This window comes from Neovison vison, chromosome 7 (genome assembly GCF_020171115.1).
Source record: "Neovison vison isolate M4711 chromosome 7, ASM_NN_V1, whole genome shotgun sequence".
NCBI lineage: Eukaryota > Metazoa > Chordata > Mammalia > Carnivora > Mustelidae > Neogale > Neogale vison.
Window position 1 is genome coordinate 180,927,473 of NC_058097.1, and position 20,437 is coordinate 180,947,909.

At 48.3% G+C, this 20,437-nt stretch overlaps 1 protein-coding gene and 1 long non-coding RNA gene across 2 annotated transcripts; both read right to left on the reverse strand.

Moving 5' to 3' along the window:
• Positions 1 to 585: 585 nt before the first annotated feature.
• LOC122914304 lies at positions 586 to 3,490 on the reverse strand. Its single transcript, XR_006385777.1, has 3 exons — positions 3,289 to 3,490; positions 2,786 to 2,893; positions 586 to 2,400 (listed from the first exon to the last, which is right to left on the reverse strand). It is a non-coding gene; the product is annotated as an uncharacterized LOC122914304 (long non-coding RNA).
• A 3,563-nt stretch (positions 3,491 to 7,053) lies between these two features.
• COMMD9 (COMM domain containing 9) lies at positions 7,054 to 19,564 on the reverse strand. The gene is made up of 6 exons (XM_044259094.1): positions 19,477 to 19,564; positions 12,305 to 12,430; positions 10,436 to 10,575; positions 9,348 to 9,382; positions 8,879 to 8,982; positions 7,054 to 7,869 (listed from the first exon to the last, which is right to left on the reverse strand). Exons 1-6 carry the CDS (start codon positions 19,525 to 19,527, stop codon positions 7,729 to 7,731), a joined length of 597 nt encoding a protein of 198 aa, XP_044115029.1. The 5' UTR covers positions 19,528 to 19,564; the 3' UTR covers positions 7,054 to 7,728.
• Positions 19,565 to 20,437: the final 873 nt, after the last annotated feature.

The window sequence follows — 20,437 nt, forward strand, 5'->3', positions numbered from 1 at the left end:
GACCCAACCCAGGACCCTTCAGGATTCTCACTCACTCACTCGTTCATTCATTCGTGCCTGCATCCCTCGGACAGAGGCACGTCTCCAGCGGCAGCCGGCTCCCCGGTGCTGGGCACGAATGGTGAGCGTGAGCCAGGCTCCGTCCTCAAGAAGAGACAGATGAACAGGGCAGTGCCAGCCGCCACCCCCTTCTCTCATTCCTTCCTCGGCCTGTCCCACTTCCATTCTCGGTGCTCAGACCCCGTCCAGTTGTCATGCAGGGCCCGCTCCCTCTAGCCCCCAGACTCATGCTGTCCATTTGGGTTAAGCCCCTTTATTGAATCTGAGGCTAACACGAGGTGGGGGGCAGAAATCAGGTGTAAAGAGCGCTGAGCGGTGCTGGGGGGTGCAGTCGGTTAAGCGGCTGCCTTCGGCTCGAGTCATGATCTGCGCGTCCAAGGATCGAGCCCCGCACCAGGCTCCCTGCTCAGCACGGAGCCTGCTCCTCCCTCTCCGCTTCCCCTTTCTCCTGCTCATCGTCTCTCTCTCTCTCTCTCTCAAATTAATAATATAAAATCTTTTTAAAAAGTAATAAGGAACGCTGAATGACATTCTTCTGAGTTTGGCTTTTATTCTGAGAGCATTTGAAAAGCCATATAAGTATTTTAGGCCAAGGAAGGGCGTGTGATTTCTATATAGAAAACACCTGCAGGGAGGAGGCAGGACGGGAGGGAAGGAGAAAGGGTGCCAGGGCTGGAGGCAGGGAGAGCACAGAGGGGGCCTTTGGGATAATCCGGATGAGAGAGGACAAGGGCTCCTGGCCAGCCCTGCCCTGCGCATCCCACCCAACCCACTGCCGGAGAAGAGCGGACGGGTCCCCTCGCTCGGCGTCTCCCCCGGAGGCATCTGCGCGTGTTTGAAGTTTAACCAACATGGATCAGGCAGCTTCCGCTTCTCAGACACCTTCGTGTATAATTAATCCCCTCCAAGCTGTGTTGTCAGGAAAAATTAAACTTCATCTCTCTTTCTTAGAGATGAAGAAACTGAGACTTGGCTTCCAGCCGCCCTGAATTTGAGTTGCTGCCACGAACCCAGAGCTGGCAGCTAGAAAGTTCCAGCACACAAGGCCCAGGGGGCTGCGCGCTGCCCCTGTGCGTTTGCGTCTGACAAAACCTTAGAGTCATATCTAACGGGCCCGGATGGTGGGATTTCTGGCATCCACCCGCCTGTACTAGAAGCAATGAGGAGACAGCGGGGCTTCTGACACTGGGCCTGGGACATGGATGTGCTCCCTGGGGGGCTGGGCACAGCCCCACATTCCTTCTCTCTTTGGTGGCCCTTGGCCCAAGAGGGACAGTTCTGTAGGGGAGGGGGCCTGGGGACTTTCTTTGTGGAAAGTTTCTCCCCTTGTGGGTCCTGGGAGAGGCCTGCCCACTAGCCCACCTTCCCCACTCTTTCCGGGTCTTTGTTTGGGAGGGGAGGCCAGGGAGAGAGGATAAGGAGGGCAACTGCTCCATCTGCTGGCCGTCCAGGGAAGCTCCAGCCACGCCCAGGGGAGCGGGAGGGGGAAGCTTTCTTTCTGTGGGGGCTTTTAGGGTAAGAGGAGTCTTGGGTCCCCAAAGTGGGCGTGACAAGGGACAAGGGACATCTTCTGTAGGAGAAGCTTGAGGACAGAAGCCCATTTCAGCTGGCGGCAGAAGTTGTCAATGCCATTATCTGTGCCCTCGGGGGATGGGAAAAAATGGTGAACAGTGTGGGGGGGTAGAATATAAAGACAATTACAATCAGGTAAGAGGAACATTGGGGAAAAATACAGGCAGAGAAGACAGACCAGTTGAGTTGACTCCCTAGGTCCCTTTAGCGCTGCTCCTGAATGCAGAGAACGACGAGGAGTTAAAAACCAGGGTTAATGGAAGACATTCCAGAAAAGTCCACCGCTGTCCCTGCTCAGGCCCAGGGCTCGCTGCTCCTTTCCTTTCCCTGCAGCAGTTGGACGACTCAGCACCCTGGCTCCACTGGCCCCCCCGAAATGCTGGTCCCTGAAAACAGTGGCAGGAGCTCAGAGGTCCAATGGCTGCTCCTTGCCAGGGGATTGCCCCCCTACCCTCAAGGCGGGGCTCTCCCTTCCCCCCCAGACAACAGCGCTTGGGAGACTTCTCTGAGCAGGCATGCGCCCGCTCACAGACCCGAAGCCGGCCGAGGCTGGAAAGCATGGTGGAAGATGGGAGAAGGATCCTGGCTGGTGAATTAGGACCTGGCCTCCGCAGGTCCCCCACAGACGAAGGAACCGATCTGAAGTAAAAGAGAGCGCTGCCCAGGTAGATTTTGGAAGAGCAATTCGAGCTGGCATGAATTCCATCGGTCTGTCACTCTAATCAATTGGCTGTAACTCATCCATCATCGACTAATACAGGTCAAATCCTGTGTGGGTTCGTGGGAGAAGGCGGGACACCAATGAACATCGATCGGACCGCCCGCTGTGTGCAGGGCACTGGGCTAGCTGCGGTGGATCCCAGCGCAGGGAGACCCGGCTCATCCTTGGGAAGCGCCCTCCCCCACCCCACCGCCAGCCTGCCCCTCCACGTAGCCCTTCTCTGCTCTTCTCCTCCTCCATGATGCCTGCTCCCAGGAGCACAGCCGATCCAGGTAGCCACACCGAGCAAGTGAGGGGCTGTTTATGGAACCGTGCCTCTGGTTCTCTCACTATCCTTTCTCTCCTTGCTTTTAGCAACGGGCACCGGCCCAGGCTTCCCGCCACCTCCACCTGAGCTCTGGTCAGACACCTGACGGTGTCTTCCCCACCTACCTGAGGAAGCTGAGTAAGGCCCCGTGATTGTGACCAGTGAAACAGGAGTGGAATATGGGGTAACAGTTGGGATCCACCCTCCTCTTCCTCTTCCCCTGTTCCTGTAGGCTGGGAGGCAAGCATGGAGCATAGTGGTGAGCAGGCTTTGCACACAGGACAAGGGCCAACACCCGGTGATTGGTGAAGTGGCAAGATGGCGGCGGGGGACCCCAGTGCCCTGTGATATGCTCTACCATCTCTCAGCTCATTCATCATCCCGCTTGTTGCAACAACGTGATACTCCATTGTGTGGTGGGTGTCTAAGGTCGTGTGGCTACAGCAACATGGATACCAAGAGCCAAGAAAGCCCCATTCTCCAGTCAACGGGCCCCCTTCACAGTTCACTGCAAATCCACGAGATGCCTTAGCTAGGTCACCTTATCTCCACTTACAGGCGCGAGAAAGCCCAGCAGAGTCTTTCCCAAGAGCCCAGGGTTAATGGAAACTGAGATTCTCAGACTTACCTTGAAGAGCTCTTGACATTTCCTCAAACTAAGAATGGTTCTCTCTCCTTGGAGATTAGGGTCCTTTGGCACAAACCAGGGAATACCATTAAGAAATCTTTTTTTTCCTTTTCTTAGAGCAGTTGTAAAAAGGACAATTAAGCCACTGAAATGTGAGTGCTAAAAAGAAACCAGGAAGTTGGACAAAACGCAGTATCATGCAGGTCGGGGATATTTAGTAATGATTAGCATTTGGAAGTCCGCGGTTACTGGTTCAAAATCATTCTTGTAAATGTTCAACCACTGGAAAGCCTTCAAAATGCCAGGTAGCCAGTGGTTTCTAGATGAAAGTATTTTTGAAAAGGAATAAAAACTCCCTTTCACTTCTGATAGCGATCTCAGCTTACCGAGTGAAATAATGAGTGGTCTTCTACACGGTCCTGGACTCACTTCCTAGAAATCCGTAAATACCAGACCACAGAGCGTGACCAGCCACTGGACACGGTGCCCACTCTGTGTGTTTAGAGAACTGGCTCGTGTGGTAAAGACTCAAATGTCTGGTCCTCACGTCAGGGTCTTTGGACCCAAAAATCAACAGAAAGGGAGCCAAAGGGGGCTCCAGGTTGAAGTCGTAAGGCAGGACAGGGGAGGCAGGGAGGGGAGAGTCGCCGGATTAAGGGGGAAGGTCAGCCGTCTGTGAAGGACCCAAGTGTCCTCTTCCCAAAGTCGAAGCAGGGATGGAGACACTACTGGCCTTGGAGTGGCAAGATCTAGATTCAAGTTCTGACTCAACCCTGGGCCTCACAAGGTGACCTCTGAGTAGGACACACAAATAACGCCGTGACGAGTGGATCATGAGGAAGGATACTGAGAGGGCACATGTGTTCTTGCTCACCGTGGTTTTGTTTGTAAGTACAAATCAGCTGGCACAGAAAAGGCATCTTTTGGTTCAGGTGATGGTGGACAGTAGTCATCGGAGCTGAACACCAAGATCCCACTTCCCTTTCTTCCTGGTGTGTGGTAGGATTGACGTTCCCTGCCCTCTTTAGTTTGGTGTGACCATGTAATTTGCTTGTCACTCCTGGGCAGAAGCTTTAAGAGCAAGCGTGCCATCTGCCACGTTCCCTCACCCCACATCAGTGACTTTGGAGACATGTGCTGGGACAAAGTTTCCCTTGTTCTTGGTGACTATGGTGAGGCGAACGCTTACTCCCTGCCCCCACTCTCCACTGGCTGGGAGGAAAACCCGTGAAGCTAAAAGCCGCTGCAACCTTGGAATTGTTCGTGATTTGCTGCATAACCTCCCACTGCCTACATTTTATTTTCTGTATCCTTGATGCTGTGGCATTTGGGGCCTTGATCCTGGAGACTCTCCCTCGCAGGGCTAATTCCTCACTCCCCTGAGAATGTGGCTTCGATACAAAGATCAACCAATCCACAGCCACACCCTGACTGTCTTTTATCAAACTCTCACCTGGCCAGTGCTGAGCTTACTCAATGTACCTATTCTGCCTTGTCCATTCCTTCCTATGAAAACCCCAGTAAAGGCTCCGGGCCATGCTATCCCTTGCCCTCCTTGCCTCCTGACCAACCCTGGTCTTTCCCCAAATGACCTTGTGTGATGCTTCCTGATTTTAGGGATCTGTGTGTATAAACTTCTTCCTTCCTGACAATCATTTTCATGCGTATCTTATCTTTCCCAATAAAAACAAATCCCAGGTACATTTTTACACTAGAAAAGATGAAGATTGGGATTGGTATCAGACACACCAGATGTTCCCACCCTCTTCCCAATCTCTGGGTTCTGCCTTCCTCTGAGCCAGGCTCTCCCCCTGCAGATGGGCTTTCTGCATGTGGCAGGAAGAACCCAGGCATCCAGGCTTCACTGCCAGGGCCCAGAGGCAGGACATGGTTTTCGCTGCAGGTTCTGACAGAAAAAGTCATAGGGAAAGACTCAGACCGAGCCAGTCTGGGTCGTGTACAATCATGAGACGATCGTTGGGGCATGCGCGTTGATTAGCACTGAGAGATACGCTCCCCACTGACGCCTGGTGGGTGGCAAGTGCTGGGCCGCCAGGAGCCCAGGCACCAGTGACAGATCTATCATTGCCCTTTTGTGGATGGAATCTGGACATCCGCACCTTGCCATGTCCTAAGGGAGGGCGGTCTGCAGATGGCTGCTCATTTCACAAAGCACTACTGGAAAATGAGACAAGCACTGAATGAGGGAACTAGCTTTGAGGACAATAGATAGAAGCTGAGATATTTTTCTGAGCTAGGATCAGGCCAACTAGAAATATGGTAGACAAAAACAATCTGTCCTCCCTAACAGTAGAAAACCTCTTAAGTGAGCACGTGGGGTGAGGATTAGCAGACATTCATAATCGTTGAATTTTCCGGTTATTTGTCGAATGCCCTCTGTATGTCATGCATCCAGATGGTTCTGTTCCGGTCGGTCTCGCTAAAGGAATGATGTCCAGCTGCCCAGACCCCTATGCTGCTTCAGGTTACTGCCTTACGGATGACCCTGGGAGGTCCGGAGAACAGGGACTTGGAGATTGGATGGTGGGTCACTGGCACTAGAAGGAAAACAGAGCGGTTGAATTTACAAAGCTGACCTCAACCTGAGAGTAAGACCAGGGGCTCTCAATCTGGAAGCAGTGGGCTGGCTCCCAGCGTCTTCGAACTCTTGTCACTGATATAAAAAATGGAACGTTCATTTCCTACAGAAAGGATCTGCAGCTATCGCAGATCATTGCTGGTTATAGCCCCCCAAATGTTAAGAGCTGCCGTGTTAACAGAAGGTCGCTCGGCTTCCAAGAAACAGCAAAGAGGGGTGTGGGATTTTTTTTCTCGACATTCCTAGTGTCTTAGGAGTGATCTTCTCATCTTGACTTCAGTTCCAGTATTTTCCAAATGGAGCCCAAGTCATAGAACTCCACGTCCCTCGCCAAGCTGTGTGTGGTAGAGAGAAAGCGAAGAAATCTGGGCCTGCGTCCTAATGAGGCCATTGACCAGCAGGTGACTTAACCTCAATGAGCTGATTTCCTCATCGATAAAGAGAGGATAATGACATTCACTGTCGCACCAACCCTGCGACGGTAAATGAAACAGTGACTGCGGAGAGCTTTCCACCTTCCTTTCCTTTAAGAATCAAAGTGAACACGATCGAGCCTTATATGTCCTCGTGGTGCTGTAAGTGCTTTCAGGGACGTGGTATCATTGAATCCTCACAAAAGCCCTACGGAGGGGGTACTATTATCATCCCCATTTAATTTTTATAAAAATGGGAGAGGGAGAATTGAGAGGCAGGGTCAAGCCCCCGGCCACTGAGAGGCAGGGCTGGCTTCCAACCCTGGCAGCCCGACTGGAGCCCATCCTCTGGCCCGAGGGCTCTGCCTCCTCCACCCGCCCTGCCGGGCATCCACACACACTGCCCACAGCCACCAGAACAGAGCCCTGACAGCAGGCCACACGCCGTCACCCCAGCGGGACAGCCTTACACACGCGCCCCGCTGAGGTGGCGCACACGTGACAGGGACAGCTCGGCTGTGCGGCGTGTTTTCAGCCCAGCGCCCGCAACAAGCACGCAGACTGTCGGCCTGGCTTTCCTCGGCTCCACGTGCCCGACGAACACCTGGAAGGCGGGGAGTGTCACAAGCCCGGTCTCAGGTCACACCATGCTCACCAGCTTAGCTGGCAATGAGAAGTTGCGACTGTCTTTATGGACGAGAGGCAACAACTCAGGTCAAGGACAGAAGCTCCGAAAAACGTGACTAGAGTGGGGAAGTTTTTAGAACTTTTTATTTCCACTCACTGCCACTTCTTTACCCTGGCGTTATGTCAAGGAAGGGCCCTCTGGCTCCGCGAGAGAGGAAGTCAGCGCCCGTTCCCGACTCCCGACGCTGGAAGGACAGGCCGCGCGGTTGAGGGGGGCTCGGCAAGGCTGTGGGCTTGGGCCGGGGGTGGGCCCCACTGCAGCGGCCCCGCTCTACAGGCTCTGGCCGGCTTCTCGGACGGAGGAGTGTGAACTGCTGGCCTCACGCGCGTGAACCCCTCCGAGTTCCAGGGCTGGAGAAGAACCACTCAGACCTAATGCTGGAAAGGAACTTTAGATGAGCTCCACAACGTGGGCCTGAGTTTTCTAGCCAGCCACGCAGAGGCAGCCGACGAAGCAGAGGCCCCCTCACACCGCCACAGTGGCGAGGGAGTCTTCCAGACACGGAGGCTTCTGCCCACCGGCTTCAGAAAGAGGGAAGAGGATGAGGGAGGAGAACAGCGTGGGGACATGGCCGCTTCCTCCCGGTCCAGCTGTGCCTTCCGGATGGCAGCCCCGCCCCGTCCCCACGGCCTGGCCTTCCGGATGGCAGCTGCTGCTCCACGGGGCGGCCCGGGGGCTGGGAGGCGCACACCACCGGCCGGCAGCTGGGGCCTGGCCGTGCAGCCGACAGGTGTCTGGGGTCATTTGTTGGCCACGGCGGAGAGCTGGTCGCGGATGCGGCCCAGGCCGTCTAGCATAGTGTCCAGCGTTTCCTTACTCAGCTCCACAGTGACTGCCGAGATGGAGGGCTTGTCTCCACACAGACTAGGATCTTCCTGGATCTGGAAAGAGAACAGGGTCCGCAGGTCAGAGCCGCCCTGGACCTGGGAGCCCTCCCCCATTCCAATGAACCTCGGAACACGGGCTCTTTGCTCAGGCTCCAGAGTCCCAGCCCTGGCGTCATCTAGCAATTAGGACACGGAAGGAGATTCCCAGAGGCTTGAGAGAGGAGCGCTCAGGGTGGGTATCGGAGAGGCCAAGGCCCACTCACCCCTCGGACCCCTGACTCTCGGCATTCGAGTGAGGAGACACTGCACGGGCCCACACGGGTACTTTACGCAGCGGGCTCTAGGAGCAGTGAGATTCCCCGCACGCGGAAAAACCACTACAGCTCCTACTTATATTTCTTTGTTTTCTTAAAAACAAAAGTCAACTCTACTAATGTTTAAAAACGTAGTTAGAGGCACCCATGCCTTTTCATTTTCTTACAGGGGCTGAGTTTCTGGGGGTGCGGTTAAGTCAACACAGCATCACTAAATAAACCCAAACCACAGATGTGTGGCTTAAAACGAGTCCCGAAAAGCTCTGTAGCGTGCAGCTAACACCGGGGAGGCCAGAGCGTGCGAACAAGGGCATGAAGGACTGCAGCGTCCCGAGTCGCCAGCGGGAGCTCCGGCTCAGCCGCGTCACAAGCAGTGGCCTGAGGGACCCCAGAATTATCAAGAAGGCAATCTGAAATCTGATGGCACGCCCCCATCACGACAGCTAAGCTTTCCCATTAGTGTAGAAGGGAAACTTTAGGGGGCAGCGAGCCATTTTTAGAACTTGTTTGGTATTTGTCTTATCCTTTGAAAACTTCTACTTTTGGTGTATGTTTTATTATGTCTATAATATGTTAGGACAGTAGTGACCATGTACTTGACAGACAGAGACCGCATCTGGGGGTGCTGAATTGTCTTCTCTGGGGTCAGAGGCCCAGAGCTCTGGACACTGGCACTTCCGCTGGTGCGCAGGGCTGCCAGGTCACCGCGGCCTCTTCCTCCCCTCTGGGGAGCGCGGCGGTGGACGCACCTTCATCTGCAGCAGGCAGGTGGGGACAGCCATGCGGCTGATGCTGTCGGAGGAGGTCTTGATGTCCACTCTCCAGTCCAGGTCGACCAGGCGTGGCAGAGAGACTGCGAAGGGGACGGGCCAGCTCAGAGCCCACCCGCTCACTTTACCAAGCCCTCCCTCTGGGACAGACAGCCCTGACGGCTGGTCATGCTCCTGAGCCAAAGGACAAGTCTCCGAGGGAGACGGAAGTCAGGGGCCTTCCTCGCCATGGATCCGTGCCACCTGCACTTGGCACGGAAGCACGGGGTGGGGGAAGGCCAGGCTCCTGCCTGCACATCCGAGTCTCCAGATGTCGGCACAGAATGAGAGAGGAGTTTGGGATGAGGTTAATGCAGGCTGAGTTTCAGTGACAAACCCTGGCCGCTTGGCACGGTCTGAGCCGGGTCCGGGAAGGAAAGGTGAGGGGGGAGGGTTTCTTGGTACTCACTCTGATTTGCCTGGGCTTCCGTTCGCCAAGCAGAGCTGTTTAAGAGGAAAAGATGAGGGCAAAAGAATGGAAAAAGGATGAGAACTGATCATGAGAGAGGACCGGGGCCTCTACCCCTTCTGGGATCTTTGAGCCTATCATCACTCCCTGACAGGAAAGGACCACAGAAACGTCTGCTGCGTGGCAGAAGCAGTTTCTGGATTGTTCTGCATAGCTCAGTGATGTTAAAGCCATAAGTACTGTTAGTTTTTGTAGCTTGGGGGGCAAAAAGAAAGAAGAGACTTAATGCATTGCGTTCTTACTGGGCTACCATTCTGAGAGACGAAGCCAGAAAAGTCAACCGGTTCTCTTTTATTGAGCATCTGCTCCACAAAGTATTGCATTTTACGCAAAACACCCCCAAACGGACCTGTCTAATGCTACAGCAAAAAGCACTGTAGTGAGATGCTAAGCAGAGGCAGAATAAAATGTGGTCACGTGTGAGGAACTTTCTAAATAAACAATAAAACCCATGGCAAGCGAGCATTATCTGTTATTACTGTCTGCGAATTCTGGTCAAGCCTGCTGCTGGCCAATAGCAATAGAAAATAGTTGGATAATTCACAAAAAACCAAAATGACCAATTAAACATATGAAAAAGATATGACATCACTAGTATCAAAGATATGCAAACTGAAGTGAGGCGCATTTACCATTTGTGAACTGGGGGAAAACGTAAAAACAATTCCCTCGGTGCCGGTGACGGTGTGAGGAGGGGGACGCACTCGTGCCCTCCTGGCAGGATGCCAGCTGGTGTCATCTTTCTGACTGATGGTCAGCGTGGGAACAGGCAGCAGAAGCCTCACCACCACCTTTAACCAGCACGGAGATAACTGAGCTCGGGAGCAACATTTCCACACTAAACTGAAGTGAGAACTGCCAAGAGCCTAAACACCCAACGCCAGGGAATTTCTTAACTAAAATTTATATAATTTCTCCATGTAAAGACTATATTTAACCATTAAAAAGGATATTGAAGGTAAGTATTTACTGACCTAAAATATCGTTATATAAGCCTTACTAGGAACTCTCAAGAAATGAGCACTTACACGTGTTCTAGGATGATTTTCGTCAGCAGGTTTTTGAGGTTTTGGTGGAAATTTTCAGGAAAGAGAGCCAGGATCGCCTCGGCAGAGGACAGGTCACGGAACACCACCAGCCTGGTGAGGCGATGCAGAGCCTGGAGCAGCTGTGGGACAGGCCTGCGTGGTGAGGAGCAGGGCAGGGGACAGGGCTCCCCCCCTGCCCCGCCACACCCTGCCACAGTCGTCCCAACAGCCCCCGGGGGTCCTGAGACTCAGTCCCAGATGCTGATGCCCACATGCCCCAGCCCACCTCTAAGTTCCCCTGTCGCTTTAGAAGACAGGTGTAGCTGCCCAACATAGGAACCTGTCAATGTGCCAGAAACTTCTACTTGGGAGCAAAGGGTTAGGCGTCCTCTTTCCTTGTGCACAGAATCTGACCTTCAGTTCACTTTCTAGCCTGTTCCCTGGTAACGTGAGAGAAGTGAAAAGTCAGCTGTGTTACTAGGCAACGCTGCACTGGCCCCTGCGCCTGGACTGGAAGTCTGCACGAACCCTAAACCCCCTGCGGGCACAGGGCCATGGGCTCCCCTGAGCGGGGCTATATCCGCCAAACCCCAAAGCTGTGCTCACTGACATGCTACCCGGGGTACCGGCTCCGGTGGCGTTTGGGCTTTGAATCGAGGCTGTCCTTGGCCCTAGGCTGTCACCAAGGAAGGTGAAGAAAACACATGGATCCTGGTGGGCTGGGCTGACTCCCTTGGCGAGGAGGAGGGCCTGACACGGCCCTGAGGGGTTTGCTGGGTTCCTTCCAACAGCCTGTGGCAGCTAGCCCGAAACTGCAACAATGCTCAGCCAAACGGAGACAGACAAGACAGAGCACCTTCTGGAGGGAACTGCCTGAGTGAGGGCTTTCTCTGCTGCCCTGGGAGATGGCTCAGCGGCAGAGGCACAACCCAAGAGGCCAGGGGATGTTCCCCTCCACGGCTGCTGGCTGAGGTCAGCGCATCTATGCCCTGGTCTCCAGGGTGACAGTTCTGCGGTGTGTTCCCCAGGGTTGCTTCCAGGATCCCAAGTTTGAGCCCCTTGCAGGTCATCAACACATTCTTTATTGGCTTTGTCTCGCTTCCCTGTTCCTCTGTCCACTCCCTCCTTTGTGTTTTCTAGACTCACGTCCCCAGGTAATTACCTACAACCAACTCTTAGCCTCAGGGTCTACTTCTGGGGAAGCCAAACTAAGTGTTCAACTCACTTCCAAAATGTGGCTGCTGCCTTTTACTGTGCTACAGCTGACTTCAATGAACAGAATTCTGGTTTAAAATAGTAATAATAATATGCAGGCCTGTTTGAATGAACTTCTATTTTAGAAGCATATCTGCCCCAAAAAGAGAAGGCTGTGAGTACTGCATAAACTGAGCCACCTCGCTCACTCTTCCTCTTGGCCACCAGCTGAGGTCAGGTGGGGTCCAGCAGCATGTTCCCCAAGTCATACTCAGGCCTCAGAGCTTCTGCCCAGGGCCCCCAAAGAAGTCTGTCTAAGCTATCTGGCTGACAATCTATCAGTAGCGGCAAGTTAAAGGGAAAGAAAATTGCAGAATGGTTGGCTTTTGGCCACACTGTCTAGGGAACAAGTCTGGAAAAGGAAATGGCCGGGACCTCCGATTCTGGGTATAGTTCTCCCATCCTTGCCTCATTTATCATAAGGAAGTGAAGGTTCAAAGACAATAGCTTTTAAGTTCACTAGCATTAAAATGAAAATCCACTTTAAGTTTGTTATAATGTCAACAGACATTTCAGGGGAAATTTTTCCTTGGATGTGGCAATGATTGGGAAATTAAGAAAGAGACTAATGAGCTGAGAAGCCAGTGGTCAAAGGTCGTCTCTGACCATACTTACTTGCTCTGCTTCCTCCTGGGTCACAGACAAGCTGGAACATGTAATATCCAAGAGCTTCTTTGAGCCAAGGGCTGAACTAGAAAAGCTCTCTTGGCACAGCTGTCTGACAACATCTTTTGAGGAGGCCTGTGAATTAATTCACAGATGGGGAGAAAAGAAAACCACTCAGACTCTGAAAATACATGTTTCAGAACATAATATTGTCTCAGTCATGGTATGATACCTTTGAAACTCAAGACTTAAAGGTGCAGACGATAGCTCCATTTCCAGGGCAGTGAAGTAGATGTAGTTGTTCTTATTTTCCCTTCTTAGCAAACTGAAAGTGCTGGGCACTATGTGGGAAAGGAATGTAAGAGCACTCCAGACCAAGAAACAACATGGTGCTGAGTTTTCTGGATTTTCTTGTTGTTCATATAACCCAGACTTCAGGCTAAGGAACAGGGCAACCCAGAATGCCAATGGGTACAGAGAAACAAAACAAAGAACTCCCAACAAATATCTGCTCTCTTCAGCCAAAGGACCAAGAAAGCTTAGCAAGACAGAAAACTGTTACGTGATAACTGCTCTACTGAGCCAAATACCACAGAAAAACCCGTAGCCCCGCTCCCACCTATGTTAGCAGACTGAGTGGGGAATGTAGACTTCCACCCTTCTGAGGCTACAATGAGGTGTCCCAACACCCCCACCAGTGTGGTATCAGAGAAGGCTAAGTAGGGAGCTGGGACCATAATCCCCATCAACCGCAGCTAGTCCCACCACACCTTGTTATTAATGGTAACTATGTGGGGCCAGAACTTCCACTTCTGCCCAGTAGTAACAAGGAACCCCCACTTCTGGGTGTCAGTAGGAGCCAAGGGCAGAAACCCTCCAGAATCTCAGAATATAACACGAGAATGCCAGGTTTCAACAGAAAATCATTCATCATACCAAGAGCCAGAAAGATCTCAAACTGAACGAAAAAGGACAATCATAAGATGCCAACATCAAGATAACAGATGTTAAAATTATCTGGCAAAGATTTTAAAGTAGCCATGACAAAAATGCTTCAACACCTAAATATACACTTTTGAAACAAATAAACCAGAATGTCCCAACAAAGGAACAGAAAATAAATAAAGAAGAACAAAATGGAAATTTTAGAACTGAAAAAATACAATAACCAAAACAAAGTTTGGTAGGTGGGCTCAGCAGCAGAATGAAAGAGACAGGGGAAAGAATCACGTAAACTGGAAGACTGAGCCACTAGAAATCACCCAGTTTGCACACAGAAAACAGACTGAAAATAATGAACAGAGCCTCAGGGATCTGTGGCACTATACCAAAAAATCTAACATTCGTGTCATTGGAGTCCTAGAAAGGGAGGATAAAAGAGGGCAAGACTGAAGAAGTACTTAAAGAAATAATGGCTGAAAACTCTCCAAGTATAGCTACAGACATAACTGTGTGCATTAAAAAACCCAAGCATATTCTCAACAGGATAAACCCAAAGAAATCCATACCAAGACACACCATAATTAACCTCCGGAAAACTAAAGGCAAAGAAAAAATCTTGAGCAGTGAGAAACAATATCTTATCTATAGGGATCATTAGAACTCATGAGAACTCATCAAATCAGAACTCACGGAAGCAAGAAGGAAGTGGCACAATATTTCTCAAGTGTTGGAAGAAAAGAACTGTCAACCCAGAATTCTACACCCAGCAAAAAAATATCCTTCAGAAAGTAAAGAGGAAATAAAGACATTCTCAGATGAAAAAAAAAAACCACTATGAAAATTTGTCACAAGACAAAAGACATTCTCTTAACAGAAAGGAATTAATAAAAGGAAGCTTGGAATATCAGGAAGACAGATAGAACACAACAAACAAAAATATGGGTTAATACAATAGACTTTCTTTGTCTTGAATTTCTAAAGTCTGTTTAAAGGATGAAGTAAAAAAAAAAAAAGGATGAAGTAAAAATTATACCACTGTCCAATGTGGCTCTAAATGTATGTAGAGGAAATATTTAAGATAATTATATTACAAATGAGTAAGGGAAGAAAGGGAAGTAAGGTCTCTATACTTCAGATCTAACTGGTAAAATGATGACACTGATAGATTGTGATGTTATATATATAAATGCAGTAACCAAATCAACTACTAAAAATGTTATAAAAAGAAATGCATTTTAAAATGCTACAGATAAGTCAAAAGGGAATTCCAAAAATATGTTTAAATAACCCACAGGAAAACAAGAAAAAGTAAAAAGAAACAAAAAACGTAAAAGAGCAGATAAAAACAAAAAAATTACATGGCAGACTTAAGCGCTAATATTCAATAATTACATTAGCTGTAAGTGGGAAGTTAAATACAAGCTGCAAATATGACTCAATTAAATGATGTCTATTAAAAACGCTCTTCAAATATAATGATAGAGACAGATTAAAAGTAAAAGGATGGAAAAAATATATATCGTGCAAATATTAATGAAATAAAATCAAGAGTGGCTACAACAATAGCAGACAAAATAGACTCCACAGCAAAGAAAATTACCAGAGGCAGAAAGGGATATTATATGATGATAAAAGGTTTATATCTAAGAAGACATCCTAAATATGTATGTACCCAGCAAGAGAGCTAGAAAACATGAGAAGTAAAGAGAACCGAAAGGAGAGACAGACAAGTCCACAAATACAGTTGGAGACTTCTTTCAACAATTGACAGAATCAACTAAACAGATATTCAACAAGAACACAGAAGATTTCAACAACACCATTGATCAATCTACTCAACGCTTATGGAGCACAACCCAGTAGCAACAGAATATACATTCTTTTCAAGTGTCCACTGAACATATACCAAGACAGAACATATTCTGAGCTGTAAAACAAACCTGAACAAATTCTAAAGAACTGAAATCATACTGAATATATTCTTGGTGACTACAATGGAATCAAACGAGAAATCACTAACAGAAAGATGACAAGAAAATATCCAAACATTGGAAAACTTAAACACACTTCTAAATAATCCACAGATTAAAGAGGAGCCTCAAGGGAAATTTAAAAAAATTATACTATAAAAATTACACTAAATGCATAAAAATGGAAAAAAACCCATAAAATTTTGGGGACACAGGCTTGACAGTGTTGACAGGGAAATGTACAGCATTAAACACATATATTAGAAAGGATAAAAGTTCTCAAATCAATAATTTAAGTTCCCACCTCAAGAACATAGAAAAAGAAAAGCATAATAAACCCAAAGGAAGAAGGAAGGAAAGAACAAAGTGTAGAAAGCAATGAAAATGAAAATAGAAAAAAAGAAAAAGAGAGAAATCAATGAAACAAAGAACTAGTTCTCTGAAAATATCAATGAAATGGACAAACTTTTAGCAAGACCAGCGAAGTTAGACAGAGAAGAAACACAAATTATCAATATCAAGAATTAAACCGGTCATATCACTACAGACCCTAAAGACTTCAAAAGGAAAATAAGAATAACCACAAACAACTCTATACACACAATTTGGGAGCTTGGACAAAATGGATAAATTCCTCAACAAACACAAACTACCACAGTTCCCCAAATATGCAACTGATAATTTGAATAGCCCAATAATGATTACGGAAGTTGAATTCGTAATTTAAAACTCCCCAAGAAGAAATCTCCAGAACCAGATGGTTTTGCTGAAGAATTCTAATGTTTAAGGAAAGAATTAACTAATTCTACACAATCTTTCTTTAGGAAACAAAAAAGGATAGAACACTTTCCGATTCATTTCATAAAGCTAATATTACCCCGACATGTCAATTCTCCCCTAATTGATATACAGGTTTAACACAACTCCTATAAAAATCTCAGCAGGTTTTTTTTAAACACAGATAAAATCATTCCAAAGTTTATATAAGAAGCCAAAGAAACTAGAAGAGCTAAAACAAATTGGATAAAAAATGAAGTAGGAAAAATCAGCCAATCTGATTTTAAGACGTATTACATAGCTATAGTAATTAAGACTGTGAGGTATTATCATAGAAAAAAAAACAAAAATCAATGGGGAAAAAAAAAAAACAGAGAATCGTGAAATTTGCCCAACTGATTCTTGACAAAGTTGCAAAGACAATTCAATGGAGGAAAGACAGCATTTTCAATAAATGGTTCTGGAACAACGGGACATTCACAGGTGAAAAAAAAAATCTCAAACTGTCTCACACACATTATACAAAATTAACTCCAAATTGATCATATACTTAAATGTAAAATGTAACATAAACATAAAACTCTTAGAAAAAAGAAAAAATTTGGAGATCTATGGCTTGGCAAAGAGTTCTTAAACATGACACCAAAAGTACAATTCATAGAAGGAAAAACTGTTGGTAAATTATACTTCATCAAACGCCTGGGTGGCTCAGTGGGTTAAGCTGCTGCCTTCGGCTCAGGTCATGATCCCGGCCTCCTGGGACTGAGTCCCACATTGGGCTCCTTGCTCAGCAGGGAGCCTGCTTCTCCCTCTGCCTCTGCCTGCCACTCTATCTGCCTGTGCTCGCTCTCTCTGTAAAATAAATAAATAAAATCTTTAAAAAAAAATTAAAACTTTTGCTTTGCAAAAGCTTCTGTTACGGGTTGAATGGTGTCTGCCTAAAATTCATATATTAAAGGCCCAATTCCCAGTACCTAAAAAATGTGATCTCATTTAGAAAGAGAATTGTTGCAGATGTGATTAGTTATGATGAAGTCATAGGGTGGACCTTAATCCAATAGAACAGTGTGCTTATTAAAAAGGGAAAAGTAGGGGCGCCTGGGCGGCTCGGTAGGTTAAAGCCTCTGCCTTCGGCCCAGGTCATGATCCCAGCGTCCTGGGATCGAGCCCTGCATCGGGCTCTCCGTTTGGCAGGGAGACTGTTTCCCTTCCCCTCTCTCTCTGCCTGCCTCTCTGACTACTTGTGATCTCTGTCTGTCAAATAAATAAATAAAATCTTAAAAAAGGGGGGGGGGAAGTAGAGGGGTGCCTGAATGGCCAAGTCAGCTGGGTGTTGGACTCTTGATTTCAGCCAGGCGGTGATCTCCGGTCATGGGACTGAGACCCATGCCAGGCTCTGTGCTCATGGAACGTGCTTGTGATTCTCTCTCTGTCTCCCTCTGCCTGTCCTCTTCTCACCAGCCTCCTCCCACAAAGGGTTAGGAGAGGGTGAGGGCAGGGGGCAAGTGGATGTGGCTATAGAAGAGCAACAGGAAGGATCCTGTAGTGATGGCCAAGATCTGTATCTTGAGTGTATCAAAGTCAATATCCTGGTTGGGATATCATACTTTTGCAAGATGTTTCTATAGGGGGTAAATGGGACCTTTCTGTATTCCTTTTTACAACTGTATGTAAATCTATAATTACGTCAAAATAAAAACCTTAAGTAATTTTTTCAAGATTTTATTTTTTTGAGAGAGAGCGCCAGCAAGAGTGGGGGGAGGGGCAGAAGCGAACTCCCTGCTGAGCAGGGAGCCTGATGTGGGGCTCAATCCAGGACCCCAAGATCATGACCTGAGCTGAAAGCAGACGCATAACCAACTGGGCCACCCAAGCACCCCTAAGTAATTTTTTTTTAAAGAAAACACACAGGAGAATAGGAATAAGAATGAATTAACTATTGCTACATTTTTTTAAGATTTTATTTATTTGACAGATCACAAGTAGGCAGAGAGGCAGGCAGAGAGAAAGAAAGGAGGAAGCAGGCTCCCTGCTGAGCAGAGAGCCCAATGTGGGGCTCGATCCCACGACCCTGGGATCATGACCTGAGCTGAAGGCAGAGGCTTTAACCCACTGAGCCACCCAGACGCCCCAACTATTGCTACATATTGGCAAGCAAAAAAAGCCAGGAATAAAAAAGTATATGCTGTATTATACCATTTATGGGGAAGTTCAAACATGGGCAATATTAAGTTGATTTTAAAAGCAAGGATAGTGGTTACTACTGGGGAGTGAGGGAAGTAACGAAGGAACAACAGAGAGACTCTGGCAGTACTGGTAATATTTTGGTTTTGACCAGAGTGATGGTTACATGGGTGTGTAATAAATCACTGAGCTATGCATTTACAATTTGTGTATTTTTCTGTGTTACACATTAATAATACTTTATTTTAAAGTTTATTAACAACAACAAGAAGAAGTCCATACAATGAATAGGCATTAGGTGGGGAGTAAGCAGAACAGCCAGGACAAGGGTGTAAAGGACCAGGGCTGTGAGCTGAGAGCCCTAGGTTTCCAATCTCAACTTTGTTACTTCATTCATTAATTCATATAACAATTATGTATTGACAACATGCTGTGTGCCAGAAGCTGAGGATACACTGGCTGGGGATACGTTTGTGGATATCATAGAGTAGTTGCTTTTAGGGATGGAGAATACAAGTGAGCACTGCAGAGATTTTTAAAACAAAGGAGAGACGACGGTTGCATGAGCCAATCAACGATGCTGTGCCATGAATTGCTTAGTGCTATGAACTCAACCCTTTTCATCTGGAGTTAAAACAAAACAAAAAAAAGTTCCAACTGGATCTTACATTCTGCAAGAAAGGCAGAAAACAGGTAAATAGTCGCATAATGTCTACAAAGGAAGATAAAGCCTCCCCTTCTTCCATAAGGAAAATCCGAAATCAAGCAAGTAATTCCAACCCATCATTTCATTTGGCTTTAAGAAGCCTCACAATCTTCCAAAAGATTATCAGCAGAGTTTTGAGGCCCTTACACAGGTCAAAGCAAGTACAGAAAACCAGGAACTCGGGAGAACAGAACGCCCACTTCACCAAGGGGGGCCATGAGGACGCAGAGAGAAGAGAGATTTCTCACCCACGGAGCGAAGAGGGGCTGCGGGAGGAAATGGGGAACTGGCAACGTGGGTCTAGCACTTACCACCTCAACACACCAGTCCTAAACACCAGCCCCAGAGACTTCTAGTAGGGGGCCTTTGTACAGCACCTTCATGTCCGTTATCTTATTTGTTCCCCCGCCATCCTGTCCGGATAGTATTAATTTCGAGCCCGCTTTCTAAAAGCTCGGAAAGGCGCAACAACGGAGTCACCCAGAAAGGTAGTGGTTAGACTCATGGCTCTGAATCACGATCCATTTGGTCCCAATTCCTATTCCGTCCCAAGGCCTAGGGACAAAGGCCCGCCTCACGCTGTCCCCACCCCTCCAATTTACCTTCAGCAGGCTCTGGAGCGCGGCGAAATTCTCCGCTGTCAACGCGGCCATTTTCCCCAAGTCACCTGACGGCGACACGAGGAGAAGATCGTCACGTGGCTCTGAGGCCGCCGCAGGGCATGCTGGGGGCTGTAGTCCTTCGGGATGGCGACGGCTGCCCGGGTTTGGCGCTGCAGAATGGGGAGGGGCCAATAGGACGCGATCGCTGGATGATGGCTCTCTAGGGACTATAGGACAGTGGAATTTGGAGGACCCAGGTGTGGGGTGATTTACCCGGATGGAAATTGGCTTGGCTTGTCTACATACCAAGACAGGAAAAACTGATTTTCCTTGACCTGTATGGGCGGGCTGGTTGATTTGGGGAATGTACCTACAGGTGATAGTCACACCCTTATAGAACCCCCTCCCGCACTGTACCAGGATTGGTCTGTGCTGCCAATATCAGGTGCAGAGTGATGGGATGTTAATTCTAAAATTATTTATGAAAGACTGCAGGGGCCCCTGGGTTACTCAGTGGGTTGAGCCTCTGCCTTCGGCTCAGGTCATGATCCCAGGATCCTGGGATCGAGCCCCGCATTGGGCTCTCTGCTCAGCCCACCCCGCCCCTGCCTGCCTCTCTGCCTGCTTGTGATCTCTGTCTGTCAAATAAATAAATAAAATCTTAAAAAAAAAAAAGAAAAAGAAAAAGACTGCAGTTTTTGGGGTATTCTCTTTTGTCTCCTCCTTTTTCTTGAATCCTTGGTCTGGGGAAAGTAAGCTGTCATGTTGTGAGCAGCCCTCCTGGACGTCCATGTGGCAAAGAACTGAAGCCTCTGGCCCATAGCCAGTGAGAAATTAAAGCCTGCCAACTACCCCCTTACTGAGTTTAGAAACAGATTCTGTAGCCTTGGCCGAGCTTTGAGATGACAGTGGCCTTGGCCAACACTGACGACAATCTCATGAGACTTTCAGAACCAGAGCC